Source organism: Sceloporus occidentalis, unplaced genomic scaffold, assembly GCF_023333645.1.
Source record: "Sceloporus occidentalis isolate IW3139 unplaced genomic scaffold, rSceOcc1.0.p SCAF_132, whole genome shotgun sequence".
NCBI lineage: Eukaryota > Metazoa > Chordata > Lepidosauria > Squamata > Phrynosomatidae > Sceloporus > Sceloporus occidentalis.
In genome coordinates this window covers 1,669,228-1,692,716 of record NW_028317112.1, presented here as the reverse complement: position 1 = coordinate 1,692,716, position 23,489 = coordinate 1,669,228, and the positions used below count along the sequence as shown (strand labels likewise).

The following is a 23,489-nucleotide window of genomic DNA, read 5'->3' as shown; positions in this document are numbered from 1 at the left end:
TCCGATACATATAGATTGCTTAGATTGTAAGCTCTTTGAGCCGGGCCCTCCTCAAATTGTTTTGTTATAAACTACTTGTTGTGTCCTGTCCACCCATTGTACAGCGCTACGGAATATAATGGCGCTAAATAAAACTATAAATAATAATTTCCAACCTGCGCGCTGTATAGTAGGTTTATTTATTATATCAAACTTAAAATATATATATATTCCAACAAAAACTATTGTATCTGATTGGCAAACAGTCTGCGTACCAATATAGAAACATAGAATCTGCCAGCAGATTGGCCCCATCCGGCCCCTGTCTATTCGCTCGTTTCTCCTGCTGTAAAGACTCTACCACTTCTGCTGGGAGGCCATTCCATTCATCCACTGCCCCTTGTGTCACCACTTTATCCTCCTCTCACAGCCCTCTCCATCATGGCAAGTGAACATTTTACTAACATTCAGTGCAAAACAGCACGATGAATGGAAAAAAAAAAAAAAAAAGAGGAGAAAAACTAAAAGAAATATAGGATAAAAACTAGTTCACTATACTTTTCATAAACCCCCCCCCAAAAAAACGTTACTCTAAAGCCTTGGGTTACTTACGGACTGCATCGGGTAGGAACATTTAAGTAGCCCAGGTCCCTTGAGAAACTGGATGGTATTTAACCCACTTACCAAGAAATTAAGAACAAAAAAAGAAGTGGGACGCGTTCTAATAGATAAACACTGTATTTAGATCTTTGGAGTGGGATACATTTTAACCCTTTGAGAACCAGAGGACGCCAAAGTCATAGCGTCATCTTATAACACCATTCCTATTATATTTACTAATAATAATAATGATCAATACCCCCAAAAATGTAGAAACGGAAAAAAAAAGTGGATCAGATATAACACTGTATTTAGATCATTGGAAGGGGATACATTTTAACCCTTTGAGAACCAGAGGATGCAAAAAAAATGATAGCGTTATTGTTTAACACAATTAATAATAATATTATTACTACTACCAAGGAATTAAAAATGATAAAGAAGTGGAACACGTTCTGATGGATAACACTATTTAGATAACTGGAAAGTGACACATTTTAACTCTTTCAAAACCGGGGGATGAAAAATGATAGCATTATCTTTTAACGCAATTATTCTTATTATTTTTATTGTTAGAATTATTATTTGATCTATTAGACAGGAGGGGCATCAGGAGAAGAGAAGAGGGACGCACATATTTCGGTCCCAGTAGCAGCTCTAGGTCAGTGTAGCGGAGCTTTAGTGCCATGTTTTTTTCCACCCCAGTGTTGTGATATATGTAATATTCTGTTATGCTCTGTATGATATTTTTGTGCCAGCTGGTTTTATTTTACATTACTTTTATTTGTGTTGGCATGGAGAAATAGTTGGGCCCTTTTTGTGCAGCAGGGGCCCGAGCTCCTTAGTCTGTCCTCGCTTGGATCATTTGGTTATTAAAGCACAAACATTATCCTTTAATAGCAGAAAAATGGATTTATATATCGGGGGGATGGGAATCACTTTAAAAAGTTTTTTCCACTCGCTTTGTTTTTCTGCTGTGCAAATTCTAATTAATTATTCACTATTGTAGAATATTTGCATAACGGGCTGCTTCGTAATGTGCTAAGTAGGACAGGACTGAAACGGCAAAACTTTATTCTGTTAACTATATATTTTCCCTAAAAATAGAGTGTTCCCTAAGTCACTCCACTCCCATACCCATACCTGGGTTTTTGCCCCAATCTCAGGGTCTCAGGGGCAGATTCTTAAGGTCACACTGTCTAGAACTGACTATTTCCTATTCTACCCTGCTGTGATCAGATATAATACTCACAGTCAAGGCTTTTGCTCCCAGTATGTCTTGGTTGATATCCCTGCTTGAATGCAGGTGACTCAATGAAGTGCATCTTTAAATAATGATAAGTCAAGGTTTCCATGACGACTGGTATTAGAGCCATTTCAGGAACACATTTGGTGAGTCACAACGTAGAATCTGCGCAATGGGCTATTAAAGGGTTAATGTTTCAGGGTTCTCAGGGTCAGCTCATATAGAGAGGTCCCAGGTATCCTCCAGACCAAGACATCAGTAATTACGGATAAAAGTGTATTTTGGTGCAAAGTTTAAAAAAGTGGTTTTATCACCATAGCAACTAATGGAATATTTCTGCTAAGCGAGCCATCCTATTGGCTCTTCTGATAAGACCACTTTCTACTATGTGCACATGGATATTTTTTTTTATACATAACCCCTCCATTGTGTTTAGAAAAAACAACATATATTTTATTTTTGTGATATTAAGACCATCACATATTCCAAAAATGATTATCTACGCACTATTTGCCTTAAAATTCTACAAATCAACAGTAGATTCCACATCTGACCTCGAATCAGTAATAATCATTTCTACGTGTTATTATTTATTGATTTATATGGCGCCGTCATAGTCTACAGCTCTGCACAATGGATCATTCATTAGTATATTGTCAACAACAAACTGATATTTGTGCCTTGCTGAGAGTTATAGGAGTTATGGTACAGCTAGGGCTATACCCCTTTTATATGACAAGTCACGTTCTTTCACTTCAGCCACCGTATATACTTTAATGCATTTGATAACTATGTGTTCCCTTTAATTTGCCGTAGGGGTTCTGCGGAATCCCCCATATGAGTTTTAATACCCCCCCCAGGTATTTTCCGCGCAGGCAATGTACCGCTGCTGATTTGAGAGGCAAAAAACACAAAATAGGTGTATTTAGGAGTCATTTTCTATTGCCAGCTGTTTGTTGGGCAAAGTAACAGCAGGGATAGAAAAATACCATGTTCCATGGCCTTAACACTTAGAACGCAGACCATGCGTAGCATTGATGTTCAGGACCACGGACAGCCCACGGCCATGTGATTCGTGGCAGTCTGTGCCAAACCAGTGGGCTGTAACTGTCAAAGCGGTGTGCGATTGCCAACACTCCCAGAGAATAGATACAACAGCTGGAGAGGCTTCAGGAAAGCAGGAGAACCTCTGTACCTCTTACGGTCAGGAGGCCAAAGGTATGAAGGCAAAACTGGAGAACATTTTGGAGAATTTTCTGTATTTACAGCAATCACCAGATTGTTCAATGTGTCCCAACACCAAGATTACGTTAAGGTTTCCGTGATATATCTCGACCAATATAACAGAGCGAGAGGAACGTGGTAAATAAGGTCAAGAAGCTCTGGAGGCTCCTTAGTGCATCGCATCTTGGTCGGCCTCTTACCAGACTTATGCAGAAGGTCTCATTAGGAGCTCATCAGCCTCCTAGAGCTTCTTAACTGTAACGTTGCGCTAAAATAAACCGTAACATTGTTATTTCTACTGTTCATTGCCATCGTAGTGTGATTTCTCAATTATAATAGCAACATTTCATTTAATAATCAAAGGTGTGAACAGATCACCTAGCAAAGCATTATGCAAAAGAACCATAAACGAGAAGGGGTTAAATTCTTAACCCTTTTAGCACTAGAAGGTTGAATTGCAGTATCCCTCGCGGGCAAAAGAAGGGTTAAGTTCTTCCAGGGGAAATATAGCTATTTGCATTGCTTGGCATCGTTGAGTTGGAATAGTTTAACTCCTGGCATCTCCGTCACTTGGCATTGATGTACCATCCCTGCATTTAAAATGCCATACATGATGGTTCACTGTGGGATTGATTTTCTGCTCTACTTCCCTGTCTCTGAATGAAATCCCAAACCACTAAAATGAACCCTAAACCCATATGTTGTCAGTATTATCCCTCAACAATAATTAACTCATTGGTAATATTCCATGTAGATTGGTAGTCAAAACTAATTAAATAATTGAAAAAAACTATATATAAAAAATAACATATCTGAGAAATCAAAGGAAAACAAATACCAATTTTTTTGCCCTTCTTTCATTCTAGAATGTAAGTTAGTAGTATGTCAAATTAACTGTTATTTAGATATGAGAGAGAGAGAGAGAGAGAGAGAGAGAGAGAGAGATAGAGAGAGAGAGACAGAGAGAGAGAGAGAGACAGAGAGAGAGATATAAAGATAGATATTTTAATTATCTCAACTGGAGTTCCAATAAATTTGGGGATACATTAGAGAATGAAAACAAAATACAAAAAGAAAAAAAAAACTATGTATAAAAAATAACATAGCTGAGAAATGAAAGGGAAAAATATCCATTCCTGTAAATTCTTTTGTCCTATTTTTAAATTCTAGAATATAAGCTCAGGCCTCTTCCTACACCAATTTATTAGTATGGCAAATGAACTGTTATTTAGATATTGGTAATATATATTTTTTATTAGCTCGACAGGAATTCCAATAAATTTGGGGATACATTAGAGAATTAAAACAAAATACAAAAAGAAAAAAAAAAATCTAAATAAAAAAAACCAAAACATTTGAGAAATCAAAGGAAAAAAATATCCATTCCTGTTATTGGTAACAATATATATATTTTTAATTATCTCCAAAAAATTCCAAGAAATTTGGGGATACATTAGAGAATTAAAACAAAAACAAAAATACAAAAATAAAAATTTCCATTTCTAGATTCCAAAGACAAGATTGCAGAATAATCATTTTTCGAGTTAAAATGCAACATTGTACCAGCTCACACATAACATTAGAATAAATTTTATTGGCGGAGTTTGTTTGCCTAATTGAGTTTCATTCCACAACATTCCCTTAAAACCTCGAAAGGCTAAACCAAGCTGAAAAGTCTAATTGGTCTAATTTCTTCTGCTTTGAAGTATTCAAGCGCAAATAAGTGATACCTTTAAATTATTTACTTCTCCCATTTATAATTAAGAAGGCTCTTGGCACGTTGCTTAGTAAGGCATGTGTGTCGTAGAAGGAGGCATTGTACTTAATCTGAGACGGGTGAGCGAGTTTTACATGTTTCATGACTTAGATCTCCGGAGATATATATCCACTTACCGTACTTTGCTAACCGTTTATTGAACCAAATGACAATAATTTAGCCGCAATCCCTGCGAGGGATGGGTTTGAGAGCGTGCAATGGGTGGAGAGATCAGACATTTATATGTAAGGATTTATGAGATTTCTGACAATTGCTCATTTGCTCTAAAACTATCTCGTAGGAACTCCATTAAATGTGGGCCCTTATTTTGCACCGCAAAATCTAAGCAAAGCCCTTTATATCAGTTATACGGCACCCATCATACACCCAGCACCCGTATATCATCAGCAGGGCGCCCACAAACCACGTGGAACCGGAACACCGGAGAATGCATGTTGCGCATGCCCCAAATTTGTGCGCTGACAGTTTGAGTAATACCTCCCAAGTGTCCTGATGCACCAGGGGTAGAAGTTTGGGGGGGGTTACAGTACCCATGCTGCAAAACAAGGGGGAGGGCGGATTGCCTGCTTGGATGATTAATTGCCCAGTAACCCGCTGCTCAATGGGGCAGTTATGGACTCCATAGACTATGTGCGCCCGGCTATGACATCATCAGCAAGGACGGCGACTATGGAGGGGGGCTAAGGTAAATACGACGCTGCCTGTGAGGGCCACATTGTATCTTAAAGACGACTTACAGTCAACATTTCTTTACTAACGCCACCTATACAGTATCTAGTGCATTTTGTGTGTCAATGAGTGTAATACTAATTATCAACTTCCTGTCCCGAACTCCTCTTCCTCTCCCCACCCTTACCGGGGCTGCCTGAACCAATCAACAACAACCAGCAACTTAACAGCAGGAGGGATAATCATGCAGATGCTCGGAAAAGAAAGTCGATACCTTTTCGGGATGAGTAATAGATCGGCTTTAATAATATAAGTAAACAATTCCGTTACAAAAGGATCAGATGTAGCCTGGTAGAAAAAACACGCCCCGGCTTTGGTTTCCTTTTAAATGAGGGACCTGCTCAGTTTATTTATTTAACGTGTCCGGGCAGTCAGATGATGGCTTGGCCGGGTGCAATAGAACCTTTAAACTAAATAAGGGGCTTTCAACAAAGCCAATGGAGTAATAATACTCTGGGATTACAAGGTAAATAAATACCTTGTACACGACGCATAGAACTTGCTGCCGGAGCAGGTGGTAAAGAAGGTTCCTTTCAGTAACGTGTTTGCGGAAGCCTCGGAAAGCTATTACAGGATATTTCTGGACACCTCCCTGTATCCACAGAACCTCTTATATTAGAAAGGTTTTTATCAGCAGTACATTTCAATAAAACGCAAAGAGCGTTTAGTGAAAAGGGTTATAATGACCGTGACCAAATGTTTGGGAACGGGGGGGGGGGGTCTACAATTTGTGTTTCAAGAAGGCCATAAAAAGGTCAGAAAGGTCATAAAAATTACAGTAATGCAAGGGTTAAATGATAAGCTTGGCAGCGGCTCTGAACTACAAATCTCATGATCCCTAACCAGCATCCTCGAAGGGGGACTGTGAGTAGCCAAGCATTGTGGAAGATGCAGAGGTGATGTCGCTGTCGCGTATAAATAAATATTTGGTTTTAAAAATGTAAAAGCCTTTAGATTTTATTTTCATCGAAATACAGAAATGTAGCATTTTTTCGTATATCCGTTTATTTACATACACACAAATACATACATACATACATACACACACACAAACACATACATTCATACACACACACATATATACACAAGTATATACACACACAAGATACTGAAAATGAAGCATTACATGTTTTAGTGCTACTGCAGTCCCACTGATTCAGCTCTATGAAAAACAACACAGGCAGAATTACCTTGGGGTGCTTTGACGTATCTCTCTATCCACGGTATTCTGTGCAGCTGAAAAGAGGGCAGCAAAAGATGTCTGCCCCTTACAGATTGGTGTCCTAAAGTTCCCTATACAGTACTGTCAGCCCTGGCGGGATTCAGTACCCACTACACTAACATCCACACCCACACTGTCCCTCTAACACCATGACGCTATACACAAACACATACACTCGCTATCTCTCCATCCCATGTGCCGCCAACCATAGGCTCGTCCCACTCACTCTTGACACACACTCTCTCTCTCACTTTCCTCCTTCTTTCCCAACTTCAGTGCAGCTCACACAGCACTGCCTCGCTCCCCCTCTTACATTATCTGCCCCACTAGTACTGCTATATGTTATGTAAACCCGCTAGGTACCTCGATTACCCCCCCAATATTCATACCAGTCGACTCTCAGGGTTTGACCCTGAGTGTCCGTGTAAAGCTCAGTTTTCCTGTGTCTCTTGGTCAGTTTCCTTATTCTTTGTGCAGGGGAGCAGCGTTTGGCCACACTCCACTACTTCCACATCTGAAGCAGTAAAAGCTATACGGGGCTAGTCATACACATATGCACAGCTGCCCCTACCCTATGTGTAGACACCCCCTTTCACAAAGCCACTTCCCCAGTTATGCCCATATTACCTGTGACACTGGAAGGGTTAAACCTAGTATATCAGGTATACAGTGGAGTAACTACAGGGGTCGCAGCGACCTTGGGTGACCCCTGCGACCCCTTGTTCCTGTCTCCTCATACTATTCAAAATAGTTTAGAAAGGGCCCTTCCCACCTGGACTGCACTGATGGCACAGATAAGCTGTTTGAGGGCCACGATGGCACAGATAAGCTGTTTGAGGGCCACGATGGCACAGATAAGCTGTTTGAGGGCCATGATGGCACAGATAAGCTGTTTGGGGTCACTCATATGCTGGGGGCAAAGGTGGCACAAACAGGCTGTTAGGGGGTTTAGGATGGCGTCGATTAGCGGTTTGACTCATCAGTCCCTATATATATATATATATATATATATATATATATATATACACACACACACACACACACACACGCACACACACGCTAAAAGCCATGACCTACAGACAATGCGAGCGAGGCTTGTTTTTTGACATACACATTTCTCTTCCTTTGAGATAATTTGCTGAATGAATCCAAAGCTTGGCTTCGTTAGGTTTTATCTGATTTATTTTGGGTTCCGTGGTTTCCGTCGGAGGCTGCCGCGGATTATTCTCCGGCTGTTTGTTTGTATCTGAGCTGCTCGGTGAAGCCTGTAGCGCGTTGTGACAAGTCGCGGCGCACTAGTCTGTACAGCTTGGTATGAGACGTACACCAGCGCACGGCCCAAACGAGGAGCTTCTCCTTCCGGCAGCGTTATTCGCACAACGGATAATTATTTCCGACATATAACTTAGAGCAATCTAAAGAACACAATGCATAAAACAGACACAAAGATAAGAGGCAAACTCGTAAAAAGCCAGGGAGCCTAAAATGCTGTAATCATACAGAAAATATGCATTCCTGGCTCTGCCGTTTCTTACCGATGAAGGCAGAGACCTGACTTAGTTTTTGAGGGTGATGGTTATCAAAAGGTTTTAAGTGGTTTTTGCTCCAATTAGAGAAAACAGTATGTCAGGCAAATAAACCTTAGCAAATCTGTCACTCGTAAAGGGGAACTCCTTTTTTGAAACACTCTTCGTTTTGGTGCCCCGTAATATTTTTTTATAGCAGCTGCATATTAGTCATTTGTATGAGTTCTTGCCCCAATCTACTAGGAAAACACCCCGATTCCTTATCATACTGCCTATGGGAAACAATAGAATGGCTCGGTCTTAATATCGCAGCAGGACTCTCCGACTAATGAAAGTCTATGGAGGAACGGACTTCATTAGCATTGCCATAAAGCATCAGCTCAGTGTGGTGTTTGAGCAGAGAAATCCACCCAAAATATCACATGACCGACAGCAATGGAGCCTCCAGGTCGGCAGATAAAAAGAGTTTTTGGCAATGCTGACCGACATTACTGTATACAGCGCTGGGGGGGTTATATCACTGTATACAGCGCTGGGGGGTTATATCACTGTATACAGCGCTGGGGGTATATTACTGTATACAGCGCGGGGGGTTATATTACTGTATACAGCGCTGGGGTATATTACTGTATACAGCGCGGGGGGTTATATTACTGTATACAGCGCTGGGGGTTATATTACTGTATACAGCCCTGGGGGTTATATTACTGTATACAGCGCTGGGGGGTTATATCACTGTATACAGCGCTGGGGGTATATTACTGTATACAGCGCGGGGGGTTATATTACTGTATACAGCGCTGGGGGTATATTACTGTATACAGCGCGGGGGGTTATATTACTGTATACAGCGCTGGGGGTTATATTACTCTATACAGCGCTGGGGGTTATATTACTGTATACAGCGCTGGGGGTATATTACTGTATACAGCGCTGGGGGTATATTACTGTATACAGCGCGGGGGGTTATATTACTGTATACAGCGCTGGGGGTTATATTACTGTATACAGCACGGGGGGGTTATATTACTGTACACAGCGCGGGGGGGTTATATTACTGTATACAGCGCTGGGGGTTATTACTGTATACAGCGCTGGGGGTTTTTATTGTATACAGCACTGGGGGTTATTGCTGTATACAGCGCTGGGGGCTATTACTGTATACAGCGCTGGGGGCTATTACTGTATACAGCCCTCGGGTTTTGGTGTTTTAACTTACATATAAAGCATAAAATGCAGTGGGACCTGTAATGTACACATTTGTTGTATGATAGCTCCCAGAAAGGGTTAATATGTAAATGTTACAATCTATGGATTGAATCTCCTGTTTCTTTTGATGGTAAAAGAGTATGGGAGAGAAACACAGAATAAAAAAAACATATGAAATAAAAGCTGAATTCTGATTGACGTCATCGTACCGTACGTTCGGAAGACAGCTAGAATTCCATCATGGTTGGTGGGCGGAAAATGCACAGATGGCAATTAAAGAATTGCACCTCTATGTCTTCTATAAAAAACAGCAATTAATTAAACTAAACATATCCAAGCCTCATAAAATAATACATTCTTTACATAAAATGGATTTGGGACCTCTGTCCATCACAGCCTCTTCCACACAAATGATATATAAAGATTATTATTATTAGGGAAAAATGTATTTTATATAATATATCCAGAGCTACGGAATTTGATGGCGCTATATAAAACAATAGATAATAATAATATTAATATATTTAAATATATATATATGTAAAATTCTTTTTTTTTTTTTTTTTAGAATATTTTATCTTCAAGAAGTAAATTATTTTAAATGAGATCTTATTTGGATAATTGCTTCTAGTGGAGCTTTCCGAAAAGCTTACACTCTTTCTAAGAATGAATATTTGTTTTCTTGTTCTTCGAATAAACCATTAATGACTTGAAGAAATTTGATAGTAACAGAGGGTTCCCAGAGAAGAAGGTAGCAGGAATAGAACAGGGCCGGCCCTGTATTACAGATGTAAAATTTCCAGGAATTTGCAGTGTTTTGGGGGAGCTCGGATTATTTATTTTTTTATGAGAAAAATTGGAGCATGTGCAATATTCTTTGCACCCTTTAAAGATATAAGATCAACTTAAATATGTGTACATTGGTTTGCCTAAAACATATTGCCTGGTATTTTATTTATATCTAAAGAAGAATTTTGTGAGAAAAAGTTGAGAATTAGGTAAAAATAGAAGAAGCCATCATCATTTGGCCTTAACATGACAGCGATGAGTCGATGACGTATGATGTCATATCCTGGTGCTCACTAAACTTGACCCACAGGGATCAATGACATCACAAATACTCTTCAACTCATACCTCTCCCCCATGTAACAAATAAAGCACACAGATACATTTATTTAAATTATTATTACTTTTTAATGGACCGATGAGCTTTGGTGTCGACATCTTCCATCGTCCTCTAACTGTAACGGTTTTATTTATTTTTTAATTCTATTCTCCTTTGCAAGCTATGTTTTAAAGAATGTTAACCCTTGGATATGAAGGGGTTAAAACAAAATGTTTTTTCAAATATTTATCTCAATTATTTTTTTATATATATTTTTTTTAAATTCGACACAGAAGTAGAGCACGGTGGGACAGCGGGATAGAGTGGCAAAATCGGGACTGTTCCTTGGAAAGCAGGAGAGTTGGTAAAAAAAATAAATAAAAAAATAAATGTAAAACATACAACCCACCCAACTCCACGTGTGTGTTATCAGCTCACGTGAAAGCGGAAGTCGCGAGCGCCGCGTGCGATTAATGACGAAACATCCAGCGTAAACAAATAGTAAAAAGAAATCCCTCGGCGCAGGAACGAAAGGCCTGCGAGCGAATCTCCTTAAACACGAGGCAGCCGGGCAGAGCGTTTAGCACAAAGGATTAATCGAATTATAATGTAATCATCTGATCAAACATTCATTAGCATAAATCGCTGGAGGGGAAATCGGCTGGATGGAGAAACGTTGGCGCACCCTGAGCGGCGGGCAGAAACGGGCCAAAAATAATAATTTTTTATAATTTCAGGGACAAAAAAAAAAAAAACAAGCTAGACAATTACACAGAATTAACCCCTTAAAATACACAGCGCCAAACCTACATTACAATACATTGTGATTTATTGTGATTTTTTTTTTATTTTCACAACAAGGATTTGCATTTTTTTTATCCGTTTAACCCTTTGAGTGCCTTCGGGCTAATCTGCCGCCAAGTTTTCATAGTTATATTTAGTGTAGCAGCAACGAATATCGAGAGGTAGGGTGAAAAGCGAGCTCCAGGGGTACGGGGGAGAAAAAGGAAAAAGGTGAAGAGCGAGGAGAAAAGCCTTAACCCAGGAGAACAGAGATTCAAGATCGGGAAGGAGAGGGATCGAACAAGTGTTCCTGCATGCTGGCAAACTGATCCAACAGATCTACCGCCAGCATGCAGTTTGTTACTATCGTGCTGGTGGAAATCGCTGTAATGGTTGAGGTCTGAGCCACAAAGAACCGTTCTGTCCCCTGAACATTAAGGCTTTTGGCAGGACCCATCATCAAAGCCAAGGGCGCCCACGACTGACATATAAAATATTCATGTTACTGTGCCGGCAGGGCATGCTCACAACAGGCGGCCGTTGGACCATCACAAGACTTATGAAAACAAATACTAAAAGACAAAACTACAAGATTTACGCTCAAGCGGCGGTTGGTTCAGGTAGAACGTAATGTAACATATGTGTGTAGATTCACTTATCGTATTTATTCTTGCGTAATTCCTAGATATAGGTTTTTAGAATGTATCGCTTGTTGCTAACCAAGCTCATAAAACACATCGCATTAAGGTCTAAATGACCGCGAAAGGAGTCATAAACAGGCAAATAGCGTATATAAAAGAGTTTATATTCCGGGTATTTTTTCAGTTGAATTGATTTGGGGTTTTTTAGTGCTGGGGGGGGGTTGACAAATAAAAGCCCCGTTGGATTTCCATTATCTAAGCGCCATCCTTTCACGTTAAAGACAGCATCTGGCGTGTTCAGTGGCATGTGAAGATGTCAACACGGGATATGCGCAACTAAAATTCCTTTCCAATTGACTTTCCAATGCACATCAATCTGTGCGTCAACTGGGTGCATCCCCCAGGACCGCGTAGCCGGAAGCTATATGATCTAAAGGTTTCTGCCGCTTCTCCGTTTTAAAGAGAGAGACTTTTAATGTTTTATTGGGACATATGCATTCCGGGATCAAAGCACAGATCAGCGCAGGCAACAGGAGTTTAAAAAAATAAATAGTATTTTACATTTAAAAAAAGAACAGGCAATAAAACAAATAACAATGGCTAATAATTCACGATTCCAAATGGGTTTTCTGTAAGCGGGTCAACTACTTAAACCTTTTACGATAACCTATGGGTTATGAGCTTTAACGTAGACTTTGACTCCTTGGTACCGTCACATGTGATCGTGTTGGACATATCCGGAACCTTAATGTTCCTCAATAAGCAATGGCTGTTCCAGTAGAAGGTCACGGAATTCTACGCTTGTTCAGCTTGCGGTGGTTGTGTTTGTGGCCGGACCGGGGATGGCGAGGTGGCCTTTGGCACTTTACTCACGTGGCGGGTGCCCAGGCATATCCGGCCATTCCCCGCACTCGGCAGCACCCAGTCTACAGCTGGAGAGCTGTAGGTCAGGAGCCCATTGGGCATATGCCCATGTGCCAGATGGCCAGTCCAATCCTTCTTCTGCTATTACAAACCTCAATAATCCTCCTGTTATCAAATCAGTTATCAAAAATGAAATGGGAAATTTAATGGATAAGGATGGCAACCAGCTGGCTTCAGGTGGCACACATTGGGAGACTTCTCATTCCAATACTAGACATTTTCCAAAGGAGAAGGCTTCTTGGTCTTCTCAAACACGTCGGGCTGCCAACTGTTACCCTCTGCCATCCCATATATAATTTGTCCATTAAATACTATATAGTTGGGCATTGTCTTGTTTGTGAAGAATTGTCTGGTTCCTGAGAATTCTGTTTTGTCTCATGATGAGATAAAACACTTGGGATAGAAGTTCTGCTTCTGGTTTATGGTGGAGTAATTTCAGAGGAACAGGTCCTTTCCCTGGTTCCTACACCCAAGAACAGGTGACCCCACGTGATCCCTAAATGATCCCTAAATGCACATGTTCTCTGGACAGAAAGATTGGCTAATTAGCCTAAATAAAATGAGAAATCCACCCGGACGAACTTCATTAAAGGATGGAAGGAAACGCGGCGAGATTTACAGGGTGGGAATAATTTCATGTCACTTGCGACCTTTGAATGAGCCCCAACACAGCTTGCCGAAAAATCAAAACCGTCGAGAGTTTTTAATTCACCCCTCTCCCCGTAAAGAGTTAAAACAACACACAAGGGAGAGCTACCCCCCCCCCCAAAAAGCTTTCAACGGGGACCTCTCTCTTTCTCTAATGGCTTTTTCTCATGTCCCGCGGACAGGCTTCTCTTTACAGAATGTGTCAACCCCGGCAGGCAATCAACGAGAAGATTTAAATGGTTATTAAGCAACATCAACTCGACACAAGCTAAAAATATCAAGGAGGGAACATGCAGCACTTCTCATCAAGATTGCTTTCTAGTCTTTATAGAGGCTTATCGCAATAATGAATCCACGAGGTGCGCATGCACAGGAAAAAAAACCAAAAAACTAATCTTGAATATTTCCAGCCTTATATTGCAGGAGAGACAGCTTTTCTTTACGCAACATAAGCTCAGACCCGGCTATACGGAATGCAGACCACGTCCGCAAGACTGTAACGAGGCTTTATCAAACTCTGCCCTTAGCTCCTCTCATTAATTTTCATCTCACCAGGTTCCTGCAGAAAGCAGCCTGGGGTAAAATCTCATTTGGCATGGACACCATTAACCCTTTACAATTTACTAGTTCACCTTCGTGGACGTTCATCATGATGTATGGCGCGTATTTGCTATATTTAGTTTAAATAATGTGCTAAATTCTGGGGGTTTTTTCCTTCACCAATAAGAAAACCGGTTATTCCTCCCCACACACTGAGAAGCCATCAGAAATTCAGTTCATTCTATTTTGTGTTTCTCGTTGCACCGAACCATCCTATAGCTGAAGGACTCCGTCAATCAAACATTCAGTAGAAATTATGGCTTTCTAAAAATATATTTTCCGTCTGCAGCGAAGGCTATGAATTAAACAGAAATAAATACCGTGGTCGTAAATCGGCATTAATTATTGGTATTGCAAAGAAGCCGGAGAGATCTATAGATCTCCAGGGAATCCGTGGATTCCATTATTCTCTTTATACGGAATATAAGCTTACATTCAACGTTAAAGCAACGTTACTGGACTATAATTGTGATATAAAAAGGTAAATTAGAAAAAAAAATACAAAAATTCACTTTGTGGCACCACCAACATTTACTTACTTTGCGTACCCCAAAGCCCCGCCCATTCTGCATATTAGGATATTTTAGCTCCACCTAGTTATTATGGTGCGGATTATGTCACCAAGCCCACAAATTGACTTGCCCCTGCACCCAGTGACTTGCAATGGCCACGAACACTTTAGGCACCGGTCTGGCCTCAACAGGCTAATGTGCCATCAAGGGGCTTGGCCAGGCCACGAAAGACTCTTTTTTACATTGGCGGGCAGTCTTGGCCGTGTCCCGCAAGGGGAGGCTTCGGGTAGCCGGAGCCCAAAACGTCCCAGGTATGATTATATATAACCAGACCCAATACTTATACTAACAAATGACAAAAAAACATTAAAAATACTGATACGGCAGAAAATAAACATATATGTTACATTATTATATCCATTCGAGTAAAACAGACAATAAATTAATCATATATAATCAGTGTGGGAGGGAGTGCAGTTGCCGTGGGGGGGAGGGGCAGATGCAAATAATAACCTAGAATAACCTGGAGGGACATTACCAGCATATCACTAGTTAATATAATTCATTAAATATTAAAATAAGACTGATTCTATACTAAAGAAGTTACAAATAAGTACAGTAATTCAACTGAATAACAGAGTTAGGCGGCAGCATCGTCTTAAAGACACAGATGAGCTACAGATACTACGGCAAGGATCGAAGGCAGCGGCAGGAGTGGCTCAGAGCCTAACCTGGGGAGGGGCACTCACACTAAGAGACCCCCAAACACTCACACTACCACACACGTGTCCAATCACTAACACAGACACTCACACTTACACACCCAGACATACTAACATACCCACACACTATAGCATACCCAGATAAAAACACACTGTCCCCCACACACGCAAATTGCACCCCAGCTTATAATATTCTCTTGCACCCCTTTACATAGATGGTAATATTAAAAAGCCTAGCAGGATGGAGCAGCACGGAGTGGGGTGCAGAGCAAGAATTTTTTTAATGCAGGGGCAGCTGAGCCAGCATCTCGCTGTCTCAAACACTATATGCATACACACACACTCACTCTAACACTGACACTCAAACACTGTACACTGATACACTCCACCCAGTCTAATGCTGTATACTGACACCCTCATACAAACTATATGCCGATACAGTCTAATGCTGTACACTGACAAATACTGCACGCTGTCTGTTTAGTTTGTATACCGTTGTCCCCACAAACACACTAATCCTGTATACTGACAAACACACATTTTAACCCAGTACACTGAAACCCACAGTCACACACACACTTATTTTAACCCAGAGTAGGCACAGACATTGTTCATGGTGGACATTTATAGATAGTAATAGATTGTCATAATATACACATTCACTGCCCTTACACATGCCTGCCCATACAAACATGTATACACTGTCCATATACAATGGCCTAACACACGCTTGCTCATACACACATACACATTCCTCTTACAAACACCTGCCCATATACACACATATACACTGCCCATATACACACATATACAGTGCCCTTACAAACGCCTGCCCATAAACACATACATACACATGAACATTCACGTTTGCCATTACAAACAAGTATACTGGCTCTCACTAGCCCTTGTAGCCACACACTTACTTGCCCTTAGACACACTTGCACTTTCAAAACATACATACACGCACTTTCTCCCCTTAATTTCAGGCCAGTAAGAGGGAGATGCGTGATCTCCCCGACCAGCCCTACACCCACAAATGCTGTTCTCCCGGGACACGTCCCAGGACACCGGAGTACCAGGACAAGCTCTCAAATCTTGGGAGTGTCCCGGAGAACCGTTGGCAAGTATGTACGTATATAAGGTACTCAGCAAAGCTTAGGCATTAATTACTAGAGATGCTTAAGATGTATAAGCCATCATTCCCATACAGTATATATGAGAAGTATTTTACATGGGGTACTTTTTTGTTGCCCCATCCATTACTATACAAAAAGGGTTAAATAATAACCACTGATAACAGATGGGCCGAGAAGCACCTTGTTTTGCAACATTTATCTCGAGAAGGGAGAAATCATTCCTTAATCAGAGCCAAACCAAATCTAGATCGCAACCAATTAGCAGAGTAATTACGTCCAGTGCTTTAAAAATCAGTGATTTGGAAATGGAAGGAAGATGCATAAACGAGGCTATTAAGCGATACGGCCATAAACAAGTTGTTTGATAGCGATTGGGACTGCTTGTTAAAAAGCCCTGGAAGTCTGCCCCCGTACGCGATTAGAATCATACACGTGACTGTTTGTTGTCTTTTAAACGTTTTCCTCCATTCTTTGATGAGAGATTCCATTACGGTGAAAACGTGGGAGTCTTGCATGCCCTCCCCATGCCAGTGAGGCCGGAGAGCCAGATCTCCCTAACCCCTTCTGAGAACGGGGACCACCAATGTCAAGCAGAGGGGACAGTGGAAAGGACAAACACTCCACTGTGGCCTTTCTGGAACATATTTTACCAAAATTTGTCATACTCTTAATCAAATAGATTTTTTTTAAATCTATTTGTAAAACATACACAGAAAAAAAAAAAAAAAGGTGCTGATGGATGGAGGAGGGCAAGGTTACAAAAGCGTCGCTTAAGGGTACACTTACTAACCACTATACCCCACCACCGGAAATACGGGTTGGACCTCCCTAAGGACTCTGTCGCACCTTGGGCTTCCACTAATGAAAAATATAGCATGTTGGGCTGAGCCTAGTAGGGCGTCTGCACCTGTCGGCTGTGAGCAGCGTATTGATTGGTTCACATGGTTATATGGAAGGTGGAGTCAGTGCCTCCTTCTGATTGGTTGCCCCTGTGCAGTGTTGTGCTTCCTGTAATTGATGATGTGTGTTAGAGTGTGTGTCTGTTCGCGCGTGTGTTTAGTATAATGCATCAAAGCCACCGTATATCACCGCAGCCAGCCCATTTTTGCTCCTGGGTAACATTGGCTGGTACCGTGACATTTCTCTCCACATTGATTAATCACTATGAGATTATTCAGCCTTGTCAACTGGTTTTAACAAATAGGCTTTAAATGTATTTTTTTTTCTCCACGTGTGTTAATAATTAATATGATTTTGTAGGGTTTAAAGCTATTACAGCTGGTAAAAAATGTCATGGAGAGATGTTTACAGCATCATGGCTCAAAGGCCCAAGTGCCAGAGGGACAGTGCATTAAGGCGCCCCTCAAACAGTCCCATGAGTGCCCATAAATATCTATATCATTAATAAACATAACAAGGAAACTTTATTCCATTCATATGATTGGCATTATAATATCCTCACTGACTGCCACACTCATATAATGTGTCTTCCATGAGAATCTGTTGATCCAGATGGTCGAATGCGGACAAGTGTCCCTTTTTTGGCCATTTTGGATGTTGTATGATGAGTTAATACATACTTACATAGTTCATAAGGCTGAAAAAGACCTAAGTCCATCAAGTTCAACCCTTCTACCTAACCTTCCTATTCTTGATCCAAAATACGCATCATCCAAAGCTTCCTCCTGCATGTTGTCAGGTGTTTGTAGCCGATAGCCCTTTTTACCTTGTTTATGGTGATGGCTACTCCCTGTCATCTTATGTTATCATTCTAGACATCCGGAAATCTCCCTATTCATTGACCGAGGTCCGTTTCTAACTTTACCCCTTGCTATTTCAGTCTATTGCCTGATATTTGGGGCATTACTGGTAGTTTCAGTCTTGGTTACCATCTTGAATAAGCCACTCTTTTAACCAATATATAGGTACTGTACTTCTCCATGGTTTAGCAAACACTCAATACAGATGAATTATAGACTTCTATATTTTTCCCCAAAGACATACCCACTCTAATCACTGCAAGCCGTTCACAAACCACTAAATCTAAAAAGTATTGCGATCTCCAACTGACTGCGAGACGTGCCGTTGGTACAAACAGCGCAAAGATGGCAAGCTAAAAAGCAAGTGCTACCGACGGAAATCAGATTAGTGTTTGACTGGCTGGGGATCCACCGCATGCTGTTTGTTGGAGTGGTGGGTTTAATGGCGCAGCTGCCGAGTCCAGTGGTGTCCCCCTACCATCATTTAACGACACTTTATAAATGCTTGCATTTATCTAAAATGTTACAACTCGGCATTCAAGAACACAAATTGCACATTACGCCCCTGACAGGCTGTCGAGTTATCACGGAAATGAAACAGCATGCTACATACAGTCTTCCTCCCTGCCACATGGACAGCCTATGGCAAACCGTTTTAAATGACATTACAACAACCAAAGTGAGATTGGTCTGCAAAGAACACACACAATGGTCATTTCACAAACACGTTCAATACATCTTCCAAGATTTCAAAGATCAAATGCAACACTCCCTGTCTCCGTTAACGGCATTAACAGGTTTTTTTGAGCTACTAGAGCTGCCTAGCAATAGAGTGATGTCTTTCTTCCAAAGATCTCCTCTATGTTTTACATCGTAGCAGTCTGGCCTCCTACAACCACTCCCAGTATCCTTTAAAATAAAAGGTCTTCAAATCAAATGCCCCTTCTCTGATGTCAGAAATTGTCAGCCAGTCAGAGCAGAGGGAAGAAATGAAAGAAAAATGGTACATTATTTAATTTTAATTATAACGTAGGTAAAGCCAGTTGGCCCAAAGGCGCCTCTTGCATCCCTTCGCTTACTCACATATGCACTGGCATACATATTTACTACACACTCATGCTTACACACACACATACATACTCATGCTAACATAGACATACACTGACACACATACTCACTCCAGCATTAACACACCCTCATGCTAACACACACACTTCCACATACACATTCATGCTGATTTATACATACATATACTCTCACTCTAGCATACATACTTTTATTACAGCGTCACGCAACATCACATTACGCGACTCCCCTGGATTCTTGCCTCCGCGTGTGAATCGCTCCAGGTCGGACCTGCCTTTTGTGAAGAACCTTGGAAAGACAATTGCCTGCCCACCCCCTTAGTCCAGTCTGCCCCTGGCTGTCGCCATGTATATACATAAAGCAGATTATATTAATCCATAAAAAATTCTACCTAGGATTATTTGACATATGGAACTGTAAAAATTAGGATTTGTGATAAATGACAGATCAAAAGTGCATTTGTTACCTGCCAAATCGTTATAGAGATTTTTGGTTTAAAATTTTAAATCAGCAGATAATATCACTAAAATGATATAGAATGATACAGAATTCTCCCCGTTTACCATTGTATACAATTAAACTCCCTGCCTTAAAAACACACAGGTGCCTCATTAATGGTGTCCAGGGAAGGCTTTGAATTGTGAAAGGGAGTGAAAGGGGGCAATTAATTCCCCAAAACATCCCAAGATGGCGGCACACAGGAATATGCACAAAATAAAACATTTTCAGAATTTCAAATAATAAATCCTTGAAATATTCACATAAATCATAACTGTTCCTTATATAGTCTGAGCTCTGAAACGTTAGCATTAAATACGGATATGGTAGCTATAGTTTCATGGAAATAGCGAATGCACACATTTTCATTATTCCCCCCCCAGAAAAATATATATATATTTTTTTTTTAGAGGACACAATGATATTTTTGTAAAATTCTAGAAATGAGGGCATTTTGTATTCACAGTACGACTTCAGACTAATTTGCATTGACACGACTCAATCAACGAGGGTCCCTAAAGTGCAAATCCCTGAGGAACACTACATATTTGTGTTACTGAGTCCTCCTCAAAGAGAAATATTTCACATATTATATATCTTGGATCAGCCTTCCAAAGTTTGTCCTGGAGGCTCAGGGAATCAGAGCTGATGAGCGAAGCTCCAGGGCAGCACTAGAGCGCTTGGTGGAGAAATGTTAGATCAAGAGGCCATAGTCAAAAACTACAGGGCCAGAGGCTTAGATGGAATGGAAGGAAGCTTAACTTTATGGAGAGGGTGGTAGATAAGTAAAGCAGCCTCCCAGTAGAAGTGGTAGAGGGTAATACAGAGAGGGAATTTAAACATGCATGAGATAGACATACGGCTCCTGAATCTAAGACGAGACCAACGACTGATTAAGGTCTTTATGGCAGGAGAAACGGGCAGAGTAGACGGGCTGAATGGTCCTTATCTGCTTCCAACTTCTATAATTCCATGGTGGAGATTTCCAAAGTGTCTTTGAATCAGGAGATTGAGAGCTCTAGGAGTGAGTCTCGGGTAAGTCTGTTTAGTAGCCAATCATGGGAGCCCAGGAGTTATCCAGAAATGATATCTGGATTTCTCGGCATTGCTGACTACAACAGACTTCTTCAGCCACCGGTAATATTCCGATCAGAGACAAGGCTTTCCCGTTGCTGATTTGCATTACTTTCATTTTCACAGCTTCAAAAATAGATACAAAAATATCCCTCATAAAAATGCAGACATACGCAGAACACACGGCTTCACTCCTCACAGATGAGATGCTTCATTTTTATACTTATTGACGATGCCAGAACACCTTTTTTTATTATTATTTTTAATATGATCTTAAAATTGGCTGCGTCTTCAGTTCCAAATATAACCAAACGTAGGGAATTCAATCCTCAATTTTTGGAAACAGCAGCGCTTTCCGGTGATTCTAACAATCAGCTAATAAAAACATAAAACATTGTTGACTAGTGATTAAAAAACCCAATAGAAATGCAATATTACGCAATCACGATTCATGGTGATCACTGGTAGCCTGGAGTATCCCTTTAAAAAATTATTTATTGTTTTATATAGCGCCATCATATTCCATAGCGCTGTACAATGGGTAGACAGGACATAAGTAGTATATAAAGTAACTATATGACTTGCAGAAAGAACAGGTGAGGAGGGCGCTACAGAGCTTACAATCTAGACCAGGGGCGTCCAACATGCGGCCCGCGTGACCTCGAGGTGCGGCCCGCGTGAGATCGGCAGCCAGGATAACATAATCACAAGCCCTGCCGCTTACTTGTGGGAGGGTCTATTCTCAGTCCTGCTTCCTCTGTGGGGAGAACGAGGGAGGCCGCGCCCCCTGCTGAAGTCTAGAGCTGTAGTAGGTAAGGGGGTGGGGGAGGTTGTTTGAATGAGAGCCTGTGAGGGAATGAATGTGTGAATGAATGAGTGTGTGTGTGTGATAGCATGGATGTGTAAGTGCTGGAACCTAGGCATGATGGGACTGTGATTGCTGTTAGCAATCACACTCCTATCATGCTAAGTCAGCCAGTACATGCTGAAACCTGGCTAGCTGCCCCCTTGTGTATTGATGCTGCCAGCAGTATGGGGTCTGCACTTACAGCCACCCTGTACCAGCATGTACTGGCTGACTTGGCATGATAGGAGTGTGATTGCTAACAGCAATCTGCTAACAGCAATCACAGTCCCATCATCAGGTTCCAGCATTTACTGGTTGCCTGGGTATAAAAAGAGTGTGTTTGCTGTTAGCAATCACACTCCTATTATGCCAAGTCATATTGTTGATTTTTTTTGTCCAATTGTGGTGTGTTACTTTTAATAAAAGTGTGGTTACACACTAAAATTGGACAAAAAATACTGGTACAATGCCCAGCCAACCAGTACATGCTGGAATCTGGGTATGCCTGAGATTGCTGTTAACAATCATAATATATACATTTTTTGTCCAATTTTGGTGTGTAACTTACTTTTATTAAAAGTATGGGGGGGGGTCATTTTCAGTTTTGGCTAAGTGAACCCTGAATTTTCGGTTTTGGTCCAGAATTTTCATTTCGGTGCATCCCTAGGATAAATAGAACTATTTTATTTTTAATTATCCTGAATCCTGAATTTGTAGTCACAAAACTTTCTAGGCCCAGAAATCAGTGAGAGGAAAAGTAAAGGTTTTGTGTCATTTACTTTATTTTAATCTGCATATTTTATTAAAGGCCATATTTTCACACAGTGAAAAAATGAGTGTGGCCCTCGCACGGATACAATTCTGGTGAAGTGGCCCACTGCAGAAAAAACTTGGACACCCCTGATCTAGACGGACATCACCGAAGATTGTTACAACTCAAGAATGGGAATCGAAACTTAATATCTGTTGAAGAAAAAAGCCACCCAATGGCAGCCTCATTGGGGTCTCTCGTATGTTACAAAGAAAATGCATACCAGAGAGAGGAGTCAGAGATATAGTTCACCTAGGGTACTGAAAGCTCTAGGCACCTCTCTCTAATGCATCGCTGCCAACAACCTCAGATCCGTCAGAACAGTCCTGCCAACAAGGGTTTTATCAAGGTTGTCCAGACAAATGTCCCATTCATTAGATGTTGTACATGTAAAAGGGGGCTTAATAGGGGGTCCTGTGCATGAAGCACCCATGACATAGATAGAACCCGATTACATTAAGGAATTATTATACAAAATTGTAGCTGTTGATTTCTGGTATGTTTGTGGAAACTGCCATCTTGATGAGAACGCCATATCTTGCCACAAAAATGACAGTCTTGCCTTAAGATATTTGTGATAATAGCTTTACAAAGGAAGGGCATGAATACAACAATCTCGAGAGTTAGAGGTCTGTTTAAACAACGCAGAGAGAGACACGACGCATCAGAACTTTACATACGAATTTTAATTTTAAACAAAATTTGCCAAATTTGTTAATTCGTACAAAAACGAGGAGGGATGAAAACATAGCTATTACCACAGGCGGAATGGTAGTGCTACATAGCATGTGCAAGAAGTGTACTTAAGTATGCACTTCCTGGTTTCCG

General features: G+C 40.9%; 1 protein-coding gene across 1 annotated transcript in view; it reads right to left on the bottom strand.

Moving 5' to 3' along the window:
• Window positions 1-13,008, bottom strand: part of LOC149281451 (cell adhesion molecule DSCAM-like) — a 196,343-nt gene extending 183,335 nt beyond the window's left edge. The window contains exon 1 of the mRNA XM_089499302.1: window positions 12,912-13,008. Within this exon, the coding sequence (XP_089355428.1) occupies window positions 12,912-13,008 (97 nt within the window). The remainder of the gene's footprint in view (window positions 1-12,911) is intronic.
• Window positions 13,009-23,489: the final 10,481 nt, after the last annotated feature.